The sequence below is a fragment of the Chamaea fasciata genome, unplaced genomic scaffold (assembly GCF_029207755.1).
Source record: "Chamaea fasciata isolate MVZ Bird 193981 ecotype frontalis unplaced genomic scaffold, bChaFas1.0.hap1 SCAF_5, whole genome shotgun sequence".
Classification (NCBI taxonomy): domain Eukaryota; kingdom Metazoa; phylum Chordata; class Aves; order Passeriformes; family Sylviidae; genus Chamaea; species Chamaea fasciata.
The window spans coordinates 54,383,754-54,400,167 of NW_027094090.1; the positions used below are offsets into that span (position 1 = coordinate 54,383,754).

The following is a 16,414-nucleotide window of genomic DNA, read 5'->3' on the forward strand; positions in this document are numbered from 1 at the left end:
CTGTTACCTTTAAACAACTCTAAAGCTGGGGTTTTTAACATACCTATTAGCATTTCATACATAATCACTCCCAAGGACCACCAGTCACACAGCTTGTTGTACCCAGTCTGCATAAACACTTCTGGAGCAATATAGTCTGGGGTTCCCACAGTAGAATATGCCTGGAAAAAAGGAATCATCTCTTTAGAAGAGAAATACTGTGGTTTTACACTTTGCAATACCTTTTCCTGGGAATCTACATACAGGATCATGTTGTTTGGATGAGCAAAAATGCTTAATTTGAGAATTCACAGGAAGTGAAATCCCAAGATTATTCTTTTATATTAATAAACACAGAGGACCTCAAAAAAAAAAAAAAAAAAGGAAATTATCCTTTTAAATGTGACAAAATCATAGAACATTGCAACTGCAATATCAGAAGGTCATCTTGGTGAAAGTTTCAGGCAGCTGCATTACAAAAATACCCAAGAAGTTCTAGGAAGAGAAAAAAACCCTTAAAGACCAAAAAAGTCCCCAGAAAATAGTTTTGCCACATAAATATTTTACTTTCATTAGTCTGACCATAAAGAAACAATTTGTTTGATTGAACAGACCCAAAAGATTTAGGATTGAACCAATGGAAAATCGGAAACATGGCTCCTTTTCCAACAGCATTGATGCAAGTTGTCATTTTGGCCTTTTATTGTCTCAGTGGGACTGTTCTTCACCACACAGTTCTTCCATATCAGCCTTTACTGGACTTGAGATAAAGTTTTTTCAGGGCTCTAACTCCAGGCTGGAATTAGGCTGTGAAACACAGCCCCATGAGGCAGCATGGTGGCTGCAATGTAACCTCATTTTGTCTCTTGAGGAAAGAAGACGCCACCCTAAAGCTTTTGGGGAATATTGCAGTAGATCACTTTTTAAAAAAAGGTGTGGAAAAACAAAAGGTTGCAAAATTTGACAGCTGAAGGTTTTTTTGGCGAAAATCATGGGCAGGGATGGAAGTCTGAAATGCCATGGCTGACAGACACTTTGCTTTGGTTCAGTTTGTGCCACAAGTTCTGTGATCCCTCCTCATCACAAATCCAGGCTGGAGCACTCCTGCACCAAACACCCTCCCACAGCCTTTCCCCCATATTCCCGTTCAGCAGGATGGGAATACCCCTCAGTTCTCTAAAAGGGAATGCTGCAGCTACACATCTGCTTGTGACTGAGCTGCAGGAATCAGAGCCAGGAGTCCACACTGCCCACACCAGCCCTGTGCTCAGAGGGCTCCAAACACACCTTGGCCACGGGGCTGAGGACACCTGAGGGCTTGGGCCAGGTGCTCACAAGGCAAACAAAGGCAGAGAGAAGAGCAGGGTCTTGTTATTCCAACCTGGGCCCCCTTCTTTTGAGCTATTTGTGATTTTGGGAGCTTGTAGAGAGCCACAAATGAAGACCTTGCAGGTTTTACAAACCAGGAGCATTAGCACCGAGTTTTAATTTAACACTTTCTGTAAATAGTTTAAAAGCAAAACAAGAATTATACATTATTTAATTAACTCACCAGCTGTCGCCTGTTCTTCTTCCATGTTTCTGCTTTCCTCTTTGAGTTCATATTCTGAAATGCTAATTTACAAAGTAGTTATTAAATAACAAATGCATTTGTGAGAATTAAGAGAAAAAAGATTTTTAAGGCTCCAGTTTTAAATAACTGTTTTGTGTATTTAGAATCCTTTAGTCTAGAAACAAATACTGAAAATGGGAACATGAAGATAACTACTGTCCAATGCACAGCTGAAATTCATGTAAGTAGGACACATACAAGCAATTCTAAATTAGAGCTTGCTAAAATTTTTAGATCAGCTTCTGAAAAGTTTAATGAGACTGTCACTGACTTCAGTCCTTTGGCACATGGAAGCCATGCCCCTCCTGAAAGATCTGTAACTTCACCGACATTATGAAAAATACATTAAAATACAGATACATTATGTTATGTCTATTCATACCTGTGTATGAATGTGCAAAAATACATGACCACTACAGAAATCATAATTTCTTGTCTGTGAAATGCTCCCATGACCCAGGGAACAAGAATTTCCAGTTTTCCAATTAAATGCAATCAGCCTGCCCCATCTTGCTTATCCCAGCAGAAACACAGGTACAATGTACAGCTGCAGCTCAGAACCATTTACATGTTAAACTAGGACAGCTCATACTCACAGAAGTCACTTGGTGGGTTGTGTGTGAGGTTCCTGTAGAACTCTGTTCTGTGGGCTTTCTTTAAACCTGTGCAGAGCCCAAAATCAGACAGCTTTACATGACCCTAAAAAAAAATAACCAGAGAACATGAAACCATTATTGAAGTAGGTAGTTCTTGGTAAAAAAAAAAAAAAAAAAAAAAAAAAAAAGAAAGAAAGAGTTTTAATCACTGCACATGCCCTCTCAGGCCATGACGGACTGGCACAGCACAAGCAGGGAAGCAAAGACTGAACCCTGGTGAACTGGAAGGGTCCATTTTCTCTCCAACAGGCTATGGCCTCCCAGGAATGGTTATATCTACAATTTCCCAACAGCTGAGGGCAGCAGCTACTTTGCCTGGTTTTGTTTTGAACTGGATACCACTGTGACTGAGAAAGCCTCCAGGACAAAATTCCTTTGCTTTGTTTTGATGGTAACCTTGGCTTTAATCAGGTTTCCAGACATCAGTGCAGATAGAACCCATCAAACCTGACAGACCTGTGCATGCTGTGATAATGCCTGGCCTCCATGATCTTAAAGATCTTCTCCAGCCTAGATGATCCCATGATTTGGTGATGCTTACTGGGGGCATTTCATGGCCAGAATGGTCAGTCTAACTGAGGGAGTTTCCACAGGTGAGTGGGTGATGAAATAAATTTAACTGTAGGAATTGAGCACTTAGCATTGTCTGAATTGTCCATAGCTACTTCAAGATGCAGGAAAGGAAGGGTACTATCTTTTATTGTGTATGAATATCAGCATCTGGTCACCCTGAATGGGTTTTCTCCCTTAAAAGCCTTGCCTTAAAATGGCTAAAAGGCTTTTGAGTAAGATTTGGCTTTGTTTAAGGAAAATACAGTGGCCATTCCCTGCCTTCCCTCCAGCCAGTTTAAACCTCTGGGTTGGGGTGGCACCAGTGGCTTCCAGTGCTCAGCAGCAGGATGTGCAGCCTGGGATCTTGGAAGCACCACCAGTTGGTGAGCCCAGCACATGCCTTGGCATCCAGCAGGAGATTGTCTGGCTTGATGTCCCTGTGGATAAATCCCAGCTGGTGAATGGCATCAATGGCCAACACAGTCTCAGAAATGTAAAACTGGGTCTCCTCCTCTGATAAAGTGTCCTTCTTCATTAGTAAGGTCATCATGTCACCTCATGAAAAAGAAGAAAATACAGCTTAGGGATCAGAACATTTTAAATCACAAAGCTGTAAGAAACCTCAGTAGAATCTAAATTTAACCTTGTAACTGGCCTTACAGTTACTAATCATAAAACTATTACTGCAAGGACCTACAAACCCAACTTATTTTTTTAGCTGAAAATCCTAAACAGGAATTTTAATTGAATGGCCCAGGAAAACAGAGTGGATTTTTAAACAGGTTAATTTTATTGCACAAAATGTTTGGAAAAGGGTTTTTCTTCTGTTTTGTTTTTCCTGTTAACAGCTTCAGTTGTAAAAGCAGAAATTTCTATTAGAATAATTATTTAATTCAAGTCTATTTAATACCCCTTCAGCCTTTTTCCTTCCCCTAAAAATCAGGAATGGTCACATGACTGGAACTTCATTTAAAAGAGTGTTAACATATTTATTTTCACAAATTGTACAGTATGTTTGTTTCTAATATTTTATACAGCTGCCAACAAAAGCTAAGGAAGAAGTACCTGTATCACCTGATGCCACAGCACCCAGCTTACCTCCAGGTAAAAACTCCATGATCAGGTAAAGGTTCCTCTTATCCTGGAAGCTGTAAAACATTTTCACTACCCAGGCTCCATCTGCTTCAACCAAAATATCTCTTTCTGCTCTGATATGGGCCACCTACAATTTTTTTAAAATATTACTATTACTATTATTATTAGGCAAATATTGAAATATTTCAACAAAGAACATCACATTACACTCCTAGGCCTGCAGCATATTTTCATGACTTTTAGCAAAGGAAATATTTTTCTAGGTCTTTCCATACTCATATTTTCCATTATTTTTTACAAGATCCTAGGGTTTCTCTAGAAACACAAAGCACAGCTTGTTAAGCTGGTTCTGTTTGTTAGAAAGAACTGACAAAGCTGGTGGAAAAAGTGCAGGTGAGTTCAGGAATATCTGACCTTGCTCAGGATATTCCAGTTCCAGCTAAGGCTTTGGAAAATATATGGAAAGCAGCTACCCCATAATTTGCTGGAAATGAAGAATAATGGAGATTGGAAAAGGGGTGTGTGTTTTCACTACAATGTATTCTTATCCTGGAGGAAAAATTAAAGACAAATGCATGTAAAAATATTGCTTGAAAGCTGTAAGAAAAGCAGCAAACAGTTCTTCTACATTTGTTCCCCAGTTCTACTGGTGAGGGACATCTTTAGATGAATCTTGTCAAGAGGTTGCATGGGGCAAAGGTTCTACCTCTGCAGGAGACACTCCAGCCAGGATTTATCTTTATCTGGCTTTATTTAGTCCCATTAGAAAGTATTTCTTTCCACCCTTCACTCTTCAATGCAGCTCTAAAATACAACAAGAAAACCTTGCTTAAAAATAGCCAGGATTTCTCCCAGGTGCTACCAGGCTTGGGGAAAAAAAATACTAGATTTCTTTTTTTATGTGTGTCCTCTGTTGCTCTCCATGGAACAAGCCAGGCAATGACAATTCCCAGCAGATCAACACTCTCCAGGGAAGATCACTGTCCCAAACTGAATGTAGAGCGTGAGCTCAGACTCCTTCCCACATCAGGTTCTGAAATGGGGGCAGCACCACACAAATCCTGGCTGCTCTGCACACCCTGCTGCTCCTCTAGTTCCCTAAATTCAGGGCATGGGCTGCAGGAGACATAATAATCTGTGCCAGGAAAAAAAATACCACTACTGCAGGGAAATGCTGTGCAAATGATGGGTAAGGTTTGAACTAGTATGAAAAAAGTCCTCTTCCATCTCTTGAGACACCCACCCTTAATTTCTTTACTTTGTGGTGCTAAAGTACTTGCTGTGTCCTCACAGCGAATTGATAGCTAAAAAGTAAAAGCAAAAACCAAACCAAACTAACAAAATCAAAACAAAAACCCCCCAACAAGATTAGATCCAACTATAAAGCAAATCCAAGGAATACAAAGCTGATGAACAATGTGATTTCTGCTGGTTTTCTTTAAAAGAAAACATTGAATACCTCCATTTTTACTTTGGGACAGGATTATTTTCCAGAATTTTTTTTTCCTTGAAATGCAGTTCTACACATTCAATACTATAAGGCCCGTGTTGATAAGGGGAGAAAAAGAAAATCTTTGTTACTATTCCAAATTGGTTGTCAATAGAGTATTTTTTAAAAGCAGTTACATGACCTTGTTTCCTAACTTCTGCTGCTTTTGTGCTGTGGTAGCAATGCCACAGACCCTCTGGACTGCCAGACCATTGCAGGGGCTTTCAAAGGAGGAAAACATTTTCTAGACAGGATAAGTTTGAGATTTAGGGGTTTTACAGATCACAAACCTGCTCTTTCTCCAGCATATCTGCTTTTCTCAGTATCTTCATTGCATAAATGTGACCTGTATCCTTCTTCTGAACAAGGCGGACCTTTACCAAGAGAGAGAACCCAGTCAGTCTTCTCTGCCTCAGAAATCCACTGGAACGCTCCCAATTGCCAGGCATGGAAAAGTTATCTTGTTGAATATTTAAAAGTCCATTTAAATATGTTAAATATTGAAAACAGAATTATTCTGCACCACGTACAACACTAACATTAGCGAGGAAGAGTTTTTGTTTTAGGAAAAGTCAGCATGTACAGTGAATTCCAGGTAGCTTGGACTACGTAGGTTAAAATTCAGGAGGAGAAATAACTGATGTGACATGGGGCAAAAAAGAGATTTATCAAGAGGAGCTGTACCACTGCAAATCCATAATTTTAGAGGGCCATGTAGGCAACATCAGTGTGGGAAGCCATGGGAAACTAAGTGTCTTTCCAGAAGCCTTAGGAAATCAATGCACGTGATTAATCACTAGACTTATCACACTTGGAGAATGGCCCAAATAGCTGCCGTTCTGCAATAAAACAATTCATTAAATTGTAATTAGAATGTTTCATTAGAGTGGTCAATTCCATTTTAATCTCCTGTTCAAGCAAGAATGCCACAAACCTCTCCAAATGCTCCTCTTCCTATGACTTTCAAAGACTCGAAATCATCCAAGCCGAGCCTGGTCCTCTTGAGCCGCAGGAACTCCGTTTCCTTGCGAGCGTGCTGTGACCGGCGCAGCTTTTTCTGAGGACACAGGCACAGCAATCTGTCACTCATTTGGCAGTAGAGAATCAGCATATGCACCCTCCCTCCCTGGCAAGTTCTTCTCTGGAATCCCAACAGGAGAAAGACTTCTCCTTCTACATTTCTTTCTGAATTTCTCCAAGTGTGATCCTCGAGTATGATCTTTTCTATAGAAGCCTAAGGCACAGTTTCACCTTTATTGATGGGTGGTGGTATTTTATTTTTATGACTTAGTTATTAAAAAAAAAAAAAAGAAAAATAATTAAGAAAAACTGTCATACTGGTTCAAACAAAGTGTATCAGTCCCTAGGCCTCACTGCATGAGGGAAGGACTCCTCATTTTGGGCAGTGTGAAGGATCAATAAAAGCTGAAACTTGTACCCCATCAAAAAGAGTGATGACAGGCAACAAGGAGCTTAGCAAGCAGCAGAGGCCCTGGTTACAGATGTACAACAAAATCCATTTGGTTTATGGCAGGCAAGCAATCAATTCTGAAAGAAAAATCTGTCCAAATTTCATCATCTATTTGGTCTGATGAAAATGTCACCGGGATTCACTCTGAGAGAAGATGAATGCTGCTCCCAAAGATGCTGAGATCCCAGAGACTGCTAAGGAGGTCCCTGGATCAGGCACCAACCAGATTCTGTGCTGGGATTACTGCATCCTTTAAAGCCACAAGATGGCAATACACACCCACATTTTCCCATTTCTCAGGAGTTACAGCAGCCACAAAAACTCCAAAAGGACTGAGACACTCTTCCTACTTATTTCCCAGCCTACACTGAAGGCAGACATGGTGTAATGGACCTCAGTAAAGCAACTTATTGACCAAAATTCTGAGAGGTGGCAACCAGACTGAGATCCCTCCTCATCTGTATCCAAAAGGAACAAAGGTGCAATGGTTTATTGTTTAAATCAAGAAAAAATGGTGCAGCATTTTGCTTTCTACCCACTTCTAACCACAGGCCACTTTTTTTTTTTTCTTGCCGAATACAACAGCAGTTTTAATCTTTGGAAAGCTTGCTAGATACTTGCTGTCTCTTAAGAACTACAGGTAGCATGAAAAGCTTTGGCTAGCTATTGCAAGTATCAGTCAAGCATATTCCCACTTCCCTAGTAAAAGGGTTGTTAACAGGGGCAACATTCATGTACAAAATAAATCCTTCGGTCATGCTGGCTGGCGTTTCTGTGAGCCCTTCAAATGCCTATTTGAAGCAGTGGAACAAAAGCAAAGCAGTTTGTAAGGTTACTGAAGCAGCATTTACCTCCTCATCTGCAAGGCCTTCCTCTTCCATAGCCACTTCCAGCTTCTTCTGCCTGCCAAGGAGAGAGACAGGGGATTGCACCTTTTATTATTTATTAAAACCAAACATTACACCACAGCAAGTCAACACCTTTGCTTCACATACTCCAAGTACTGAAGGATTTGCCTGAAATGGAAATTTGAAGGCAGACAGCCCCACTCCACCCAGTTACTCATTTGTGAACAAAGCTGAGGAAAATGTAGAAGCAAATTTAAGCATATGCTTATGTACTTACAGAATCAGACAATAAACATGTATGACAGAATATGTCATTAGAGTGATTATATCTTGTTGAATTAAGGCTGTTTTTATCAAATAGGATTACAAACCAGAATAAAAATGGATTTTTTCACCGTTACTGTCTCAGCTCCATCTCCCACATGCCAGCCAGCTACAGCTTCCAGCCCCTCTGTGTGACCACCTCCCCCTGGTCGCACAACTCATCCTGCCCCGCTTCCTCCCATGCCAACTAAACTCTACCCCCTGGATGCACGATCCTCTCCCTCCCAGTGTCCTGCCCAGGCCAGGGCTCACAGCTCCATCCAACTCTTCCACCAGTGCCATGCCAGGCTGGGAGGCTCTGAGTGGGGAGCAAAGCTTGGGATTACCCCACAGATGGCAGGGGGTCAGCACATGGCAATGTGGCTGCAGGACTCCTTTCTGTCCACCCATAGGATGCTCCTTTATAGCTGCCAGGGTGCAGCTTTCTGGAGGCAGGTTACCCCCTGCAGCAGGCAAGAATTCAAAGGCTTGAAGCCAGGCTGCTGGTGCCTTTCTGTGCTTTGGGAAGTACAGCAGGATCCTCTAAATTACAGGCCCTTGATAGACAGTCTATTCTCCTAACTAGAAGCAACTTCATTACATGGAATAATGACTAAATATGATGAAGAGAGAAACCCTGCTGCTTGACTGAAAACTCTTCAATTAAATACATATTACCAGGCGAATGATAATTTCACACACTAATGACTATCCAACACAACATGCATTATAATCAAACACTTGGGGCTTTGACACCTAATTCAAGTGGCACTTCACCACCTCAGAGACAGGACTGGGCACTGCTGGGAGAAGCTGAGTGGTGATGACCATCCCATACTCCCATGCAAGGAATACCAGGCAGCACCACCCAAGCAGAATTTACAGACAGGGATTACGTTATCCCCAAAAGTCATCCTGCCCACCTGACAGCCTCTCAAATCCTGCATCATCAACCCCTTATTTCTTTGCTGCCCCTTATTTCCACACCAGCTCTTTGCCTCCTTTCCTTACCCCATCACCCCATCAAACACCTCTCAGTCCTGTTGCCTATCTCCCATACACTCCCTCCTGCAGGGTTTAGCAATCTTGGCATGGTGCAGAGCAGGAACAGACACCACAAGCCACTGCCTTACTCCAAACCAAGCTCCCACCCCTCAGCAGCTCTGCAGAGTTCATTTCCTGGGGCACATGCAGAGCAATCAGAGGTCACCAACCTCACACAGAAGGAGAAACCTCCCATGTACTGCAAAATAACACCCTGCACAGAGCAGCTTCCCCAGAGTAAATGATGAGGAGGTAAATTGCATGAAAAAATCAGGAGTGGAGCTCCTTGATCACTCAGTGACTGGGATATTCACAGATCCCCCCAAAGACAGCCTGTGCCCTCTAGGAATTCACTCCCTGCCACCACATACAGAAAAACTTCCCAGAGCTGCCCCATCCCTGGGGATTGAAGTGCCCTTGAAGAAACAGCCAGAAAAGCTGCAGAGGGGAGAGGGGAAGCAGAGGCAGTACCTGGTTTCCCTCTCCTCGTGCTGTATAATAAGGTTGCTGTAGAAGTTCTCCAGCGTGAGCTTGGCCACCGTCACTCTCTCCCGGGTGTGGTTACTCATGGGAAAGGATGTTGTCGTCCCTGCAGTCATCGCCATGGTAACATGTACTGGAACAGAGCAGGTCAAATCATTACTCACTTCAAAAAGAAAATTAAAGAAAATGTATATTTCTCTTTCCCACCCTCCATCTCCAAATTCTTAGGCACTCCAGAATTCACAGTAAAGGCACTGTTCTTTAGATATAAGAAACCCTATTAAAAGCTGCCTTATAAAATCATCCCAAGATAGCAGGAGGATGTGCTACCCACTCTAAAAAATAACAACATGTTGGCAAAACAAAGAGTGAATCATAGCAAAGAGCACGGCATGCTCTGGGCAGCTCACGCAGCTGTGCTTGGCCACAAATATGGAAAATGTCCCACTGGCAGACCTGGGCCCAGCCTGGGGGAGAGAAAAGGAAAAGGGGAAGGAGAGAGAAGGATCAGGCAGCTCCCAGAGGTGGACTTGTCACAAGTCTGTGACAATTTCAGACTCCAAAAATTCTAGATGTTTAAAAAAAAAGGATGGGATAAAATGAGACATCAAATGGACCAAACCCCTAACCCCAGTCTAGAGGAGAAGTTATTTCAAGGATAAAGATAACCATCAAATATATTTGAAATTTAAGGCTGCTCCACAAAGTTACACGTGGCCTGGTGGCACTTATGGCTTAGGGTACATGGTCACTGGGCACCTAAAAACTGGGAAGAAAGAAGAAAGAAAGCAAGAAGAAAGGTTGCTCTCTTTGAGAGCTTTCATCCTGAACCCAAAGAACTTCGATGTACTGGAACAACACTTTTTAATGCTGGAAAAAAGACATCTCAGGGCAGCTCTGAGATCCCTGCAGCTGATCCAGGAAAGCCAGGGGAGAATAAAAAACCCCAGAAATACAGCACAGTTTGTCCTAAGATTCATGCCCTACCTGGAAGTGGGTTAAGGCACTTTAGGAGAGCCTCATGGAAGAGAAGCACGAAAAGCAGCATCTCAGCCCCACTCTCATTTGGTCAGGTTGTTCTGAGGTTAGTTTTGGAAAATTACACATCACAGAACCATGGAATGGCCTGGGTTGGAAGGGACCTCCAATACCCTGTTCTCCACTCCCCTGCCATGGACAGGGACACATCTATCCCAGCTTGCTCCAAGCCCCTTCTGGCCTTGGACACTGCCAGGGATGGGGCAGCCACAGCTTCTCTGGGCACCCTGTGCCAGGGCCTCACCACCCTCAGAGGGAAGAATTTCTTCCTCATATCCAATCTAAACCTCCTCTCTGTCAGTGTGAAGCCATTCCCCCTTGTCCTGTCACTCCAGGCCCTTGTCAAGTCTCTCTCCATCTTTCCTGTGGGCTCCCTTCAGGCACTGGGCTTCCTTTTTATTCTTTACTTAATCCTTCCATTTCACCAGAGGATTGTGCAGAAGACAAATCCCGAATTAGGCTTAATTTAAGCAGATCCTAATAGCTTTTAAGGTGAACTGATTAGGGGTTTCATACAGAAGAAAACTTGCACGTCCACACTGGGGCAGGAGGATTGCTGGACTCTGCTCCAGGCTCTTGGTTTTGATTCTGCCTGCTGCACTCTGAGAGGGTGGGATTTTAGCCTGTGGGTTTTCCATGGGATCTGATGTGACAATAGGATATTTGTTGCCAGAAACGCAGCTGCTGTGTTGCAAATAAAGGCGTTTTATAGCATCATGTAGATATTATTTTAGCTGTTTATTTTGAAGTGCACAAGACACCAGAATTTTGAGAATAAAAATATATTTCTCAAAAAAGGCACAAAGAGGTTTTAATAGCACTACAGCTGCTTCAAAGTATGTCGATGTTTCTATTTTTTAATTAATCTTTTATCCCCTACAGTTTTCTACTAAAGAAAGATGAGATCTGTCAATTTCTACTAGTGTTTACTAAAACTTAGGCAGTTCCTTTTTTCCCCACAGAGACATCCCTCATGCTGGACACATCTCCAAAGGCTGGGAGAACTTAGCACTGATCTCACTGTTGTGTTTATTGTACAGTTTATTTTACACTTTTTCCCTCAATAGAAGGGAAAAGATAAATACAAAACAGTTGATAAGAGCAAATCAAACAGAGCAACTGCTGACCACACACTGGCATCTGTGATAAGTTATTTCAAGAAATGACCTAACAGAGTAAAAACCTGCCTTCTGATTATTTTGGAACATCAGGATAGAGCAGCATTAACCCAGGCTTGAAATGGATTAACCTTTACTTAAGGTGGAGCAGGCAGAATCTCACACCGGATATTTCTCCTTTGCACGTCTTGTATTCCTGGTAGGATAAAACAACACTGCAACTTGATTTCCTCTTCATTTGTTTTCCCCATGCTCTACACTCACAAATGCAGGCACTGCCAGACAGCAAATCCAAGTCACTGAGCCATATTAAACTTGTAAAAACGAGATCCCAATTCCAGCAATGGCACCCCACGCTATGGACAGCAGCACTGTCCCTCATATGCTTCACAGGAGGGAAATACAGATGAGCGTCCCCCGTTAGCTCTGCCACTGTGGGGAAAAAAAAACAACCCAAAACCACCACAAAGAAAATATTTGTAAAACCAAGAGATGCCTTAAGCTCTCCAGAGCCCCCAAAGCAAATGAAAAAAAGCACAGACCTGGCAGGAGGCGCGAGATATCCCACAAAATCCTATGTGAACACACAGCTGAGAAAACCTCTTCAGCCTTCTTCCTCCTGAGTCTCTGCTTCCACTAAGGAGCCCCCAAACACAGCACAAATACACACCCCAGACAAAATATTCAGCTGGGAGTCACCAAGTACAGTCCTTAAGCATGACCTTTAAAAACAAATGATGCAAAGGGATGGGGGCGGGAAGGAAGGAGCTCCAAAATAGGACCTTTTATTGACAGCACACTACTTGTACTGACCTCACCCCACTAACGGGAATGCTTTGAAAAGGTGCCACCCGTAATTCTTGGAAATGCCCTCACAAGCCTACAGTTCACTCAAATTCATGCCACTTCCACAGTGGAGCCATTCCACTCCTGCTGCATCACCGGAATTACTTTAGGCTCCCTGGACAATGAAGAAGGTCATATTCAACCAGCTGGCCACACTGAGCCAGAACTCCCCAGGATGACAGGGATCTTTCTGAAGGGCCTGGAACATCCCCAAGTGCGAGGAAGAAAGACATCAAACGGATGGAATCGACAGGAGCCACTGAGCCCGCGGGAGCAGGGGTGCCATATGTGCTGCCTGGCCCAGGAAATGAGCCCCTGCCTCCCGCAGGGATGGCTCAAATCCCAGCCTGAGCTCTACTGATGCCAGCTCGGCACCTGCAGCACGGGGAGAAGGACTAATGGACGTGCAGCAGCCGGGGAAAATCTTGCCACCAGAGTCAGGAGGGAGAACAGCACACAGGGGAGGAGAGGAGGGAGAAGGATGAGGGAGAGCAGGTCACAGCTACAGAAAGGGAAGAGCAACCCAATGCTACTGGAGTTTTCAAGAGATGTCTCCAAGCAAGTCTCTCCTCATCCATCATTGAATAGAATTTGTCAGTTGGAAGGGTCCTCTCCCTCCTGGTAGAAAAATGTTGCCTAATCAAAGCATACATTTGACCTTTTTGTTCCTGGATCTTTCCTGACTGGGAAGCAGAGAAAGGCCAAGCAGCATTGACTACAACTTCAGTCTGCACTCCCATTTGTCACAACAGCTCTAAATCAAACTCTGCATCTGTTTGCCTGGACTTTCCACCATTGAAACTCCCACACCCAGATTCTGCTACACCACTGGTAACTCCAAACCCCACATCCTCTCTGGGGCACCTCTTGGCAGCTCCTACAGCCTGTCATTAATATTTTCATTAAACTATTGGATTACATCTCCTGTAAATGAGTGCAAAAATCACTGAGGCATCCAACCAATCCCATCTGCTGCAGCAACTCCGACGAGGAGAGATGGAAGAAATCAAAGCAAATGGAGAACTGAAACTCAGCACTTTGCAGGATCACTTTCTAATCAGGAAGGGATAAGAAGATAGAATCCAAGCCTCCTACACAGGCAAGTCTCCTGCACAGCTGTGTCAGTAAGAAAAGCCACAGGATATATCAGATCAGGCTGGATCTATACTATCAAACTAATCTGAACCTAAGTCTCACAATGGAAACATCGTTTTTCTCTTTGAAGCCACATGTGCAGTACAGTTATACAGTAGCCCTAGAACAAATTTAATCAGTGAGTATTTAAGTTAGGGAGCAAACCCCACATCCAATTCTGTCAGAGAAAAACGCCTTTTTCCCACATGACAAAAGGATGCTGCGCGGTCTCTGATTTGGAGTTACAACATCAAGTTACACACACATTCGGCAGGATAGGGAAGAGCAATCGTCCCTCCAAAATGACATCAATGCACAGAAAGACTGATAACAATTTTAATTTATCCACTCAAGCATACCCCTAAAGCCCAGCAGTTAGGAAGGCAGTTTGCTATTACAGTAAAAACTGCCAAGTTTATGAAGTTTCCATTTAACGTTCCAAGAGAATTTGCCTCTTGAATCAAAGCCTCTGGATAAGGCAGATACCGAAACATATTTTTGCCTTTCAAAATTCCCATTGTTTCAGCGTGACACTGAACGTGCTCCTGAAATGCAGTACACAAATGGCATTTTTCAAGAATTAGGGAATAAAGAGAAAGGAGAGATGAAGCAAACACATAGAGCAGAATAAAGTGGGTACCTTCAGGAATTCTAGCTGTCACCACTGTGCCCAAAGCTGGGCTCTTCTGGGTGAGAAGTTAAAGCAGATTCTGCTTGGCTCCTTCCAGACAACACAACCCAGCAGCTCACCAAGTTGGGCACTAAAACCCACGGCTGACAAGGATTATATTAAAAGAAATGACAAGGATTATATTTAAAAAATGAGGTGCTATCTAGGAAAGCAGCACAGACACGACAAAGCTTCGAGCACAAGCGCCAGCCCTGCGGTCTCCAAATTGTTTGAATTCTCCTAAAGAGAGACAGGATATATATAAAACTGAAAAAAACTCAACCCACCATACACAAATAACAGCATGATTCACACCAAGGGGCAGTGGCCAGGGCCAGACAAATGAAAAAAACAGCCCAAGGCTCAGCAGCATGATGTGGTGGGACATAATCTGGGCAGCTTCTGAGACATGCAACAAATACGTGGGGTAAGCAAACAGAGAGCTAAGACAAAAATGCTGTACAACAGCTGATAGTTCCAGTGACGGAACAGAAGGAGAAAGTACCATCAGCCCAGAGGGAAAATGACTTTCTGTACTACAGTTTCTGCTAGCACAGGTTTGGTAACTGTGCTGTGCATATTTTCACCATCCAATTGTTTATACTGAACCTCCTCCTGCTGAGGATCATGGAATGGCCTAGGCTGGAAGGGACCTTAAAAATCATCCAGTTCCAAGCCCCTGCCATGGGCAGGGACACCTTCCACTATACCAGCTTGCTCCAAGCCCCTTCTGGCCTTGGACACTGCCAGGGATGGGGCAGCCACAGCTTCTCCGGGCACCCTGTGCCAGGGCCTTCCCACTGTCACAGGGAAGAATTTCTTGCTCATATCCAACCTAAACCTCCTCTCTGTCAGTGTGAAGCCATTCCCCGTTCTCCTGTCACTCCAGGCACTTGTCAAGAGTCTCTCTCCATCTTTCCTGTGGGCTCCCTTCAGGCACTGCAAGGCCACAATGAGGTCCCCCCAAAGCCTTCTCCTCTCCAGGCTGAACAATCCCAATTCCCTCAGCCTTTCCTCCCAGCAGAGCTGCTCCATCCCTCTGATGCCCTTGGTGTCCCTGCTCTGGCCTGGCTCCAGCAGCTCCCTGTCCTTGCTGTGCTGGGCCCAGGGCTGGGTGCAGCCCTGCAGGGGGGTCTCAGCAGAGCGGGGCAGAGGGGCAGAATCCCCCCTCCCCTGCTGCCCTGGGGCTCTGGGTGCAGCCCAGCACAGGGGGGGTTTTCTGTCTTCTTTTTCTATAAACCACTTTAAATCCAATTCCAAAGCTTTTGATTAACCTCCATAAACATCTAAAACTTGTCAGGACCTTGAAGTCTCCGAGCAGCAAGCTGACAAGAAAACCCCAGTAGTCCCATCTATGTCAATCATGGGCTGGTATTTTTCAACTCTTGGGGTGTGATCTTAATATTTTTGTGTTATTTCTAAATACAGCTTTCTGTGCTTAGAACAGAACCTTTGTCTAAAGTTCACTCATGTCAACAAAAAAACCCTTCAGCTCAATAGATTTTGACCTAATAATCCCATTGCAGCCTCAGGATGATGCTAGCTGCTGTTACTGAGGTTCATAATTATCAGATCAGCATGTTTGCCAAGCACTGCTCTGGGGTATGTTTCAGACAGAAAAATAAATATTTCATTCCTCCATAATTCATGTTTTCAGTAATATCACCATTCACAAGCCCCTGTTTTATTTAATCTGCTACCTAAAGGAAGCAACATTCCCTGACAAATCAAACAAATCAGATATTTCACGTGCAGACTCTTCTTCAACATTATTGCCATGACCAGATCCTTCTGACACCCTTCAGTTTTTACAACAGTTTCCCTGGGAAGGGAAAATGAAATAAGTCTGCAACACGGCATCACTGACAGTTCAGCATTTCATTTGTCTTGTTTATTTACTTCATCTCCTTTAGCTTTCCTTCCCCAATGTGCATTATGGTTGAGTAAGTTTTGTTACTTTAAAGTTACAGAATTAATTATATTCGTTCTATTTAAAGCACCACTAAGAAACCAAGTAAAATTAGCCCCATTGGAACAGGCTTTGCTATTTAAAAGCCAAAGATGTTCAAATGTTTT

General features: G+C 43.4%; 1 protein-coding gene across 4 annotated transcripts in view; it reads right to left on the reverse strand.

Annotated features, from left to right (window-relative positions):
- STK38L (serine/threonine kinase 38 like) overlaps positions 1–16,414 on the reverse strand; it is a 46,392-nt gene that overhangs the window by 8,801 nt on the left and 21,177 nt on the right. For 3 of the 4 annotated variants that reach the window (XM_066183743.1, XM_066183742.1, XM_066183745.1), the window contains 9 exons: positions 9,521–9,665; positions 7,706–7,757; positions 6,318–6,440; positions 5,674–5,757; positions 3,898–4,021; positions 3,200–3,354; positions 2,188–2,290; positions 1,532–1,593; positions 44–161 (listed from right to left, as the gene is read on the reverse strand). In XM_066183743.1, coding sequence (XP_066039840.1) covers positions 44–161; positions 1,532–1,593; positions 2,188–2,290; positions 3,200–3,354; positions 3,898–4,021; positions 5,674–5,757; positions 6,318–6,440; positions 7,706–7,757; positions 9,521–9,654 — 955 coding nt within the window. In that variant the 5' untranslated portion in view covers positions 9,655–9,665. Of the gene's footprint in view, positions 1–43; positions 162–1,531; positions 1,594–2,187; positions 2,291–3,199; positions 3,355–3,897; positions 4,022–5,673; positions 5,758–6,317; positions 6,441–7,705; positions 7,758–9,520; positions 9,666–12,230; positions 12,329–16,414 lie in introns of those variants that run through there. The other variant, XM_066183744.1, reaches the window with a different exon arrangement.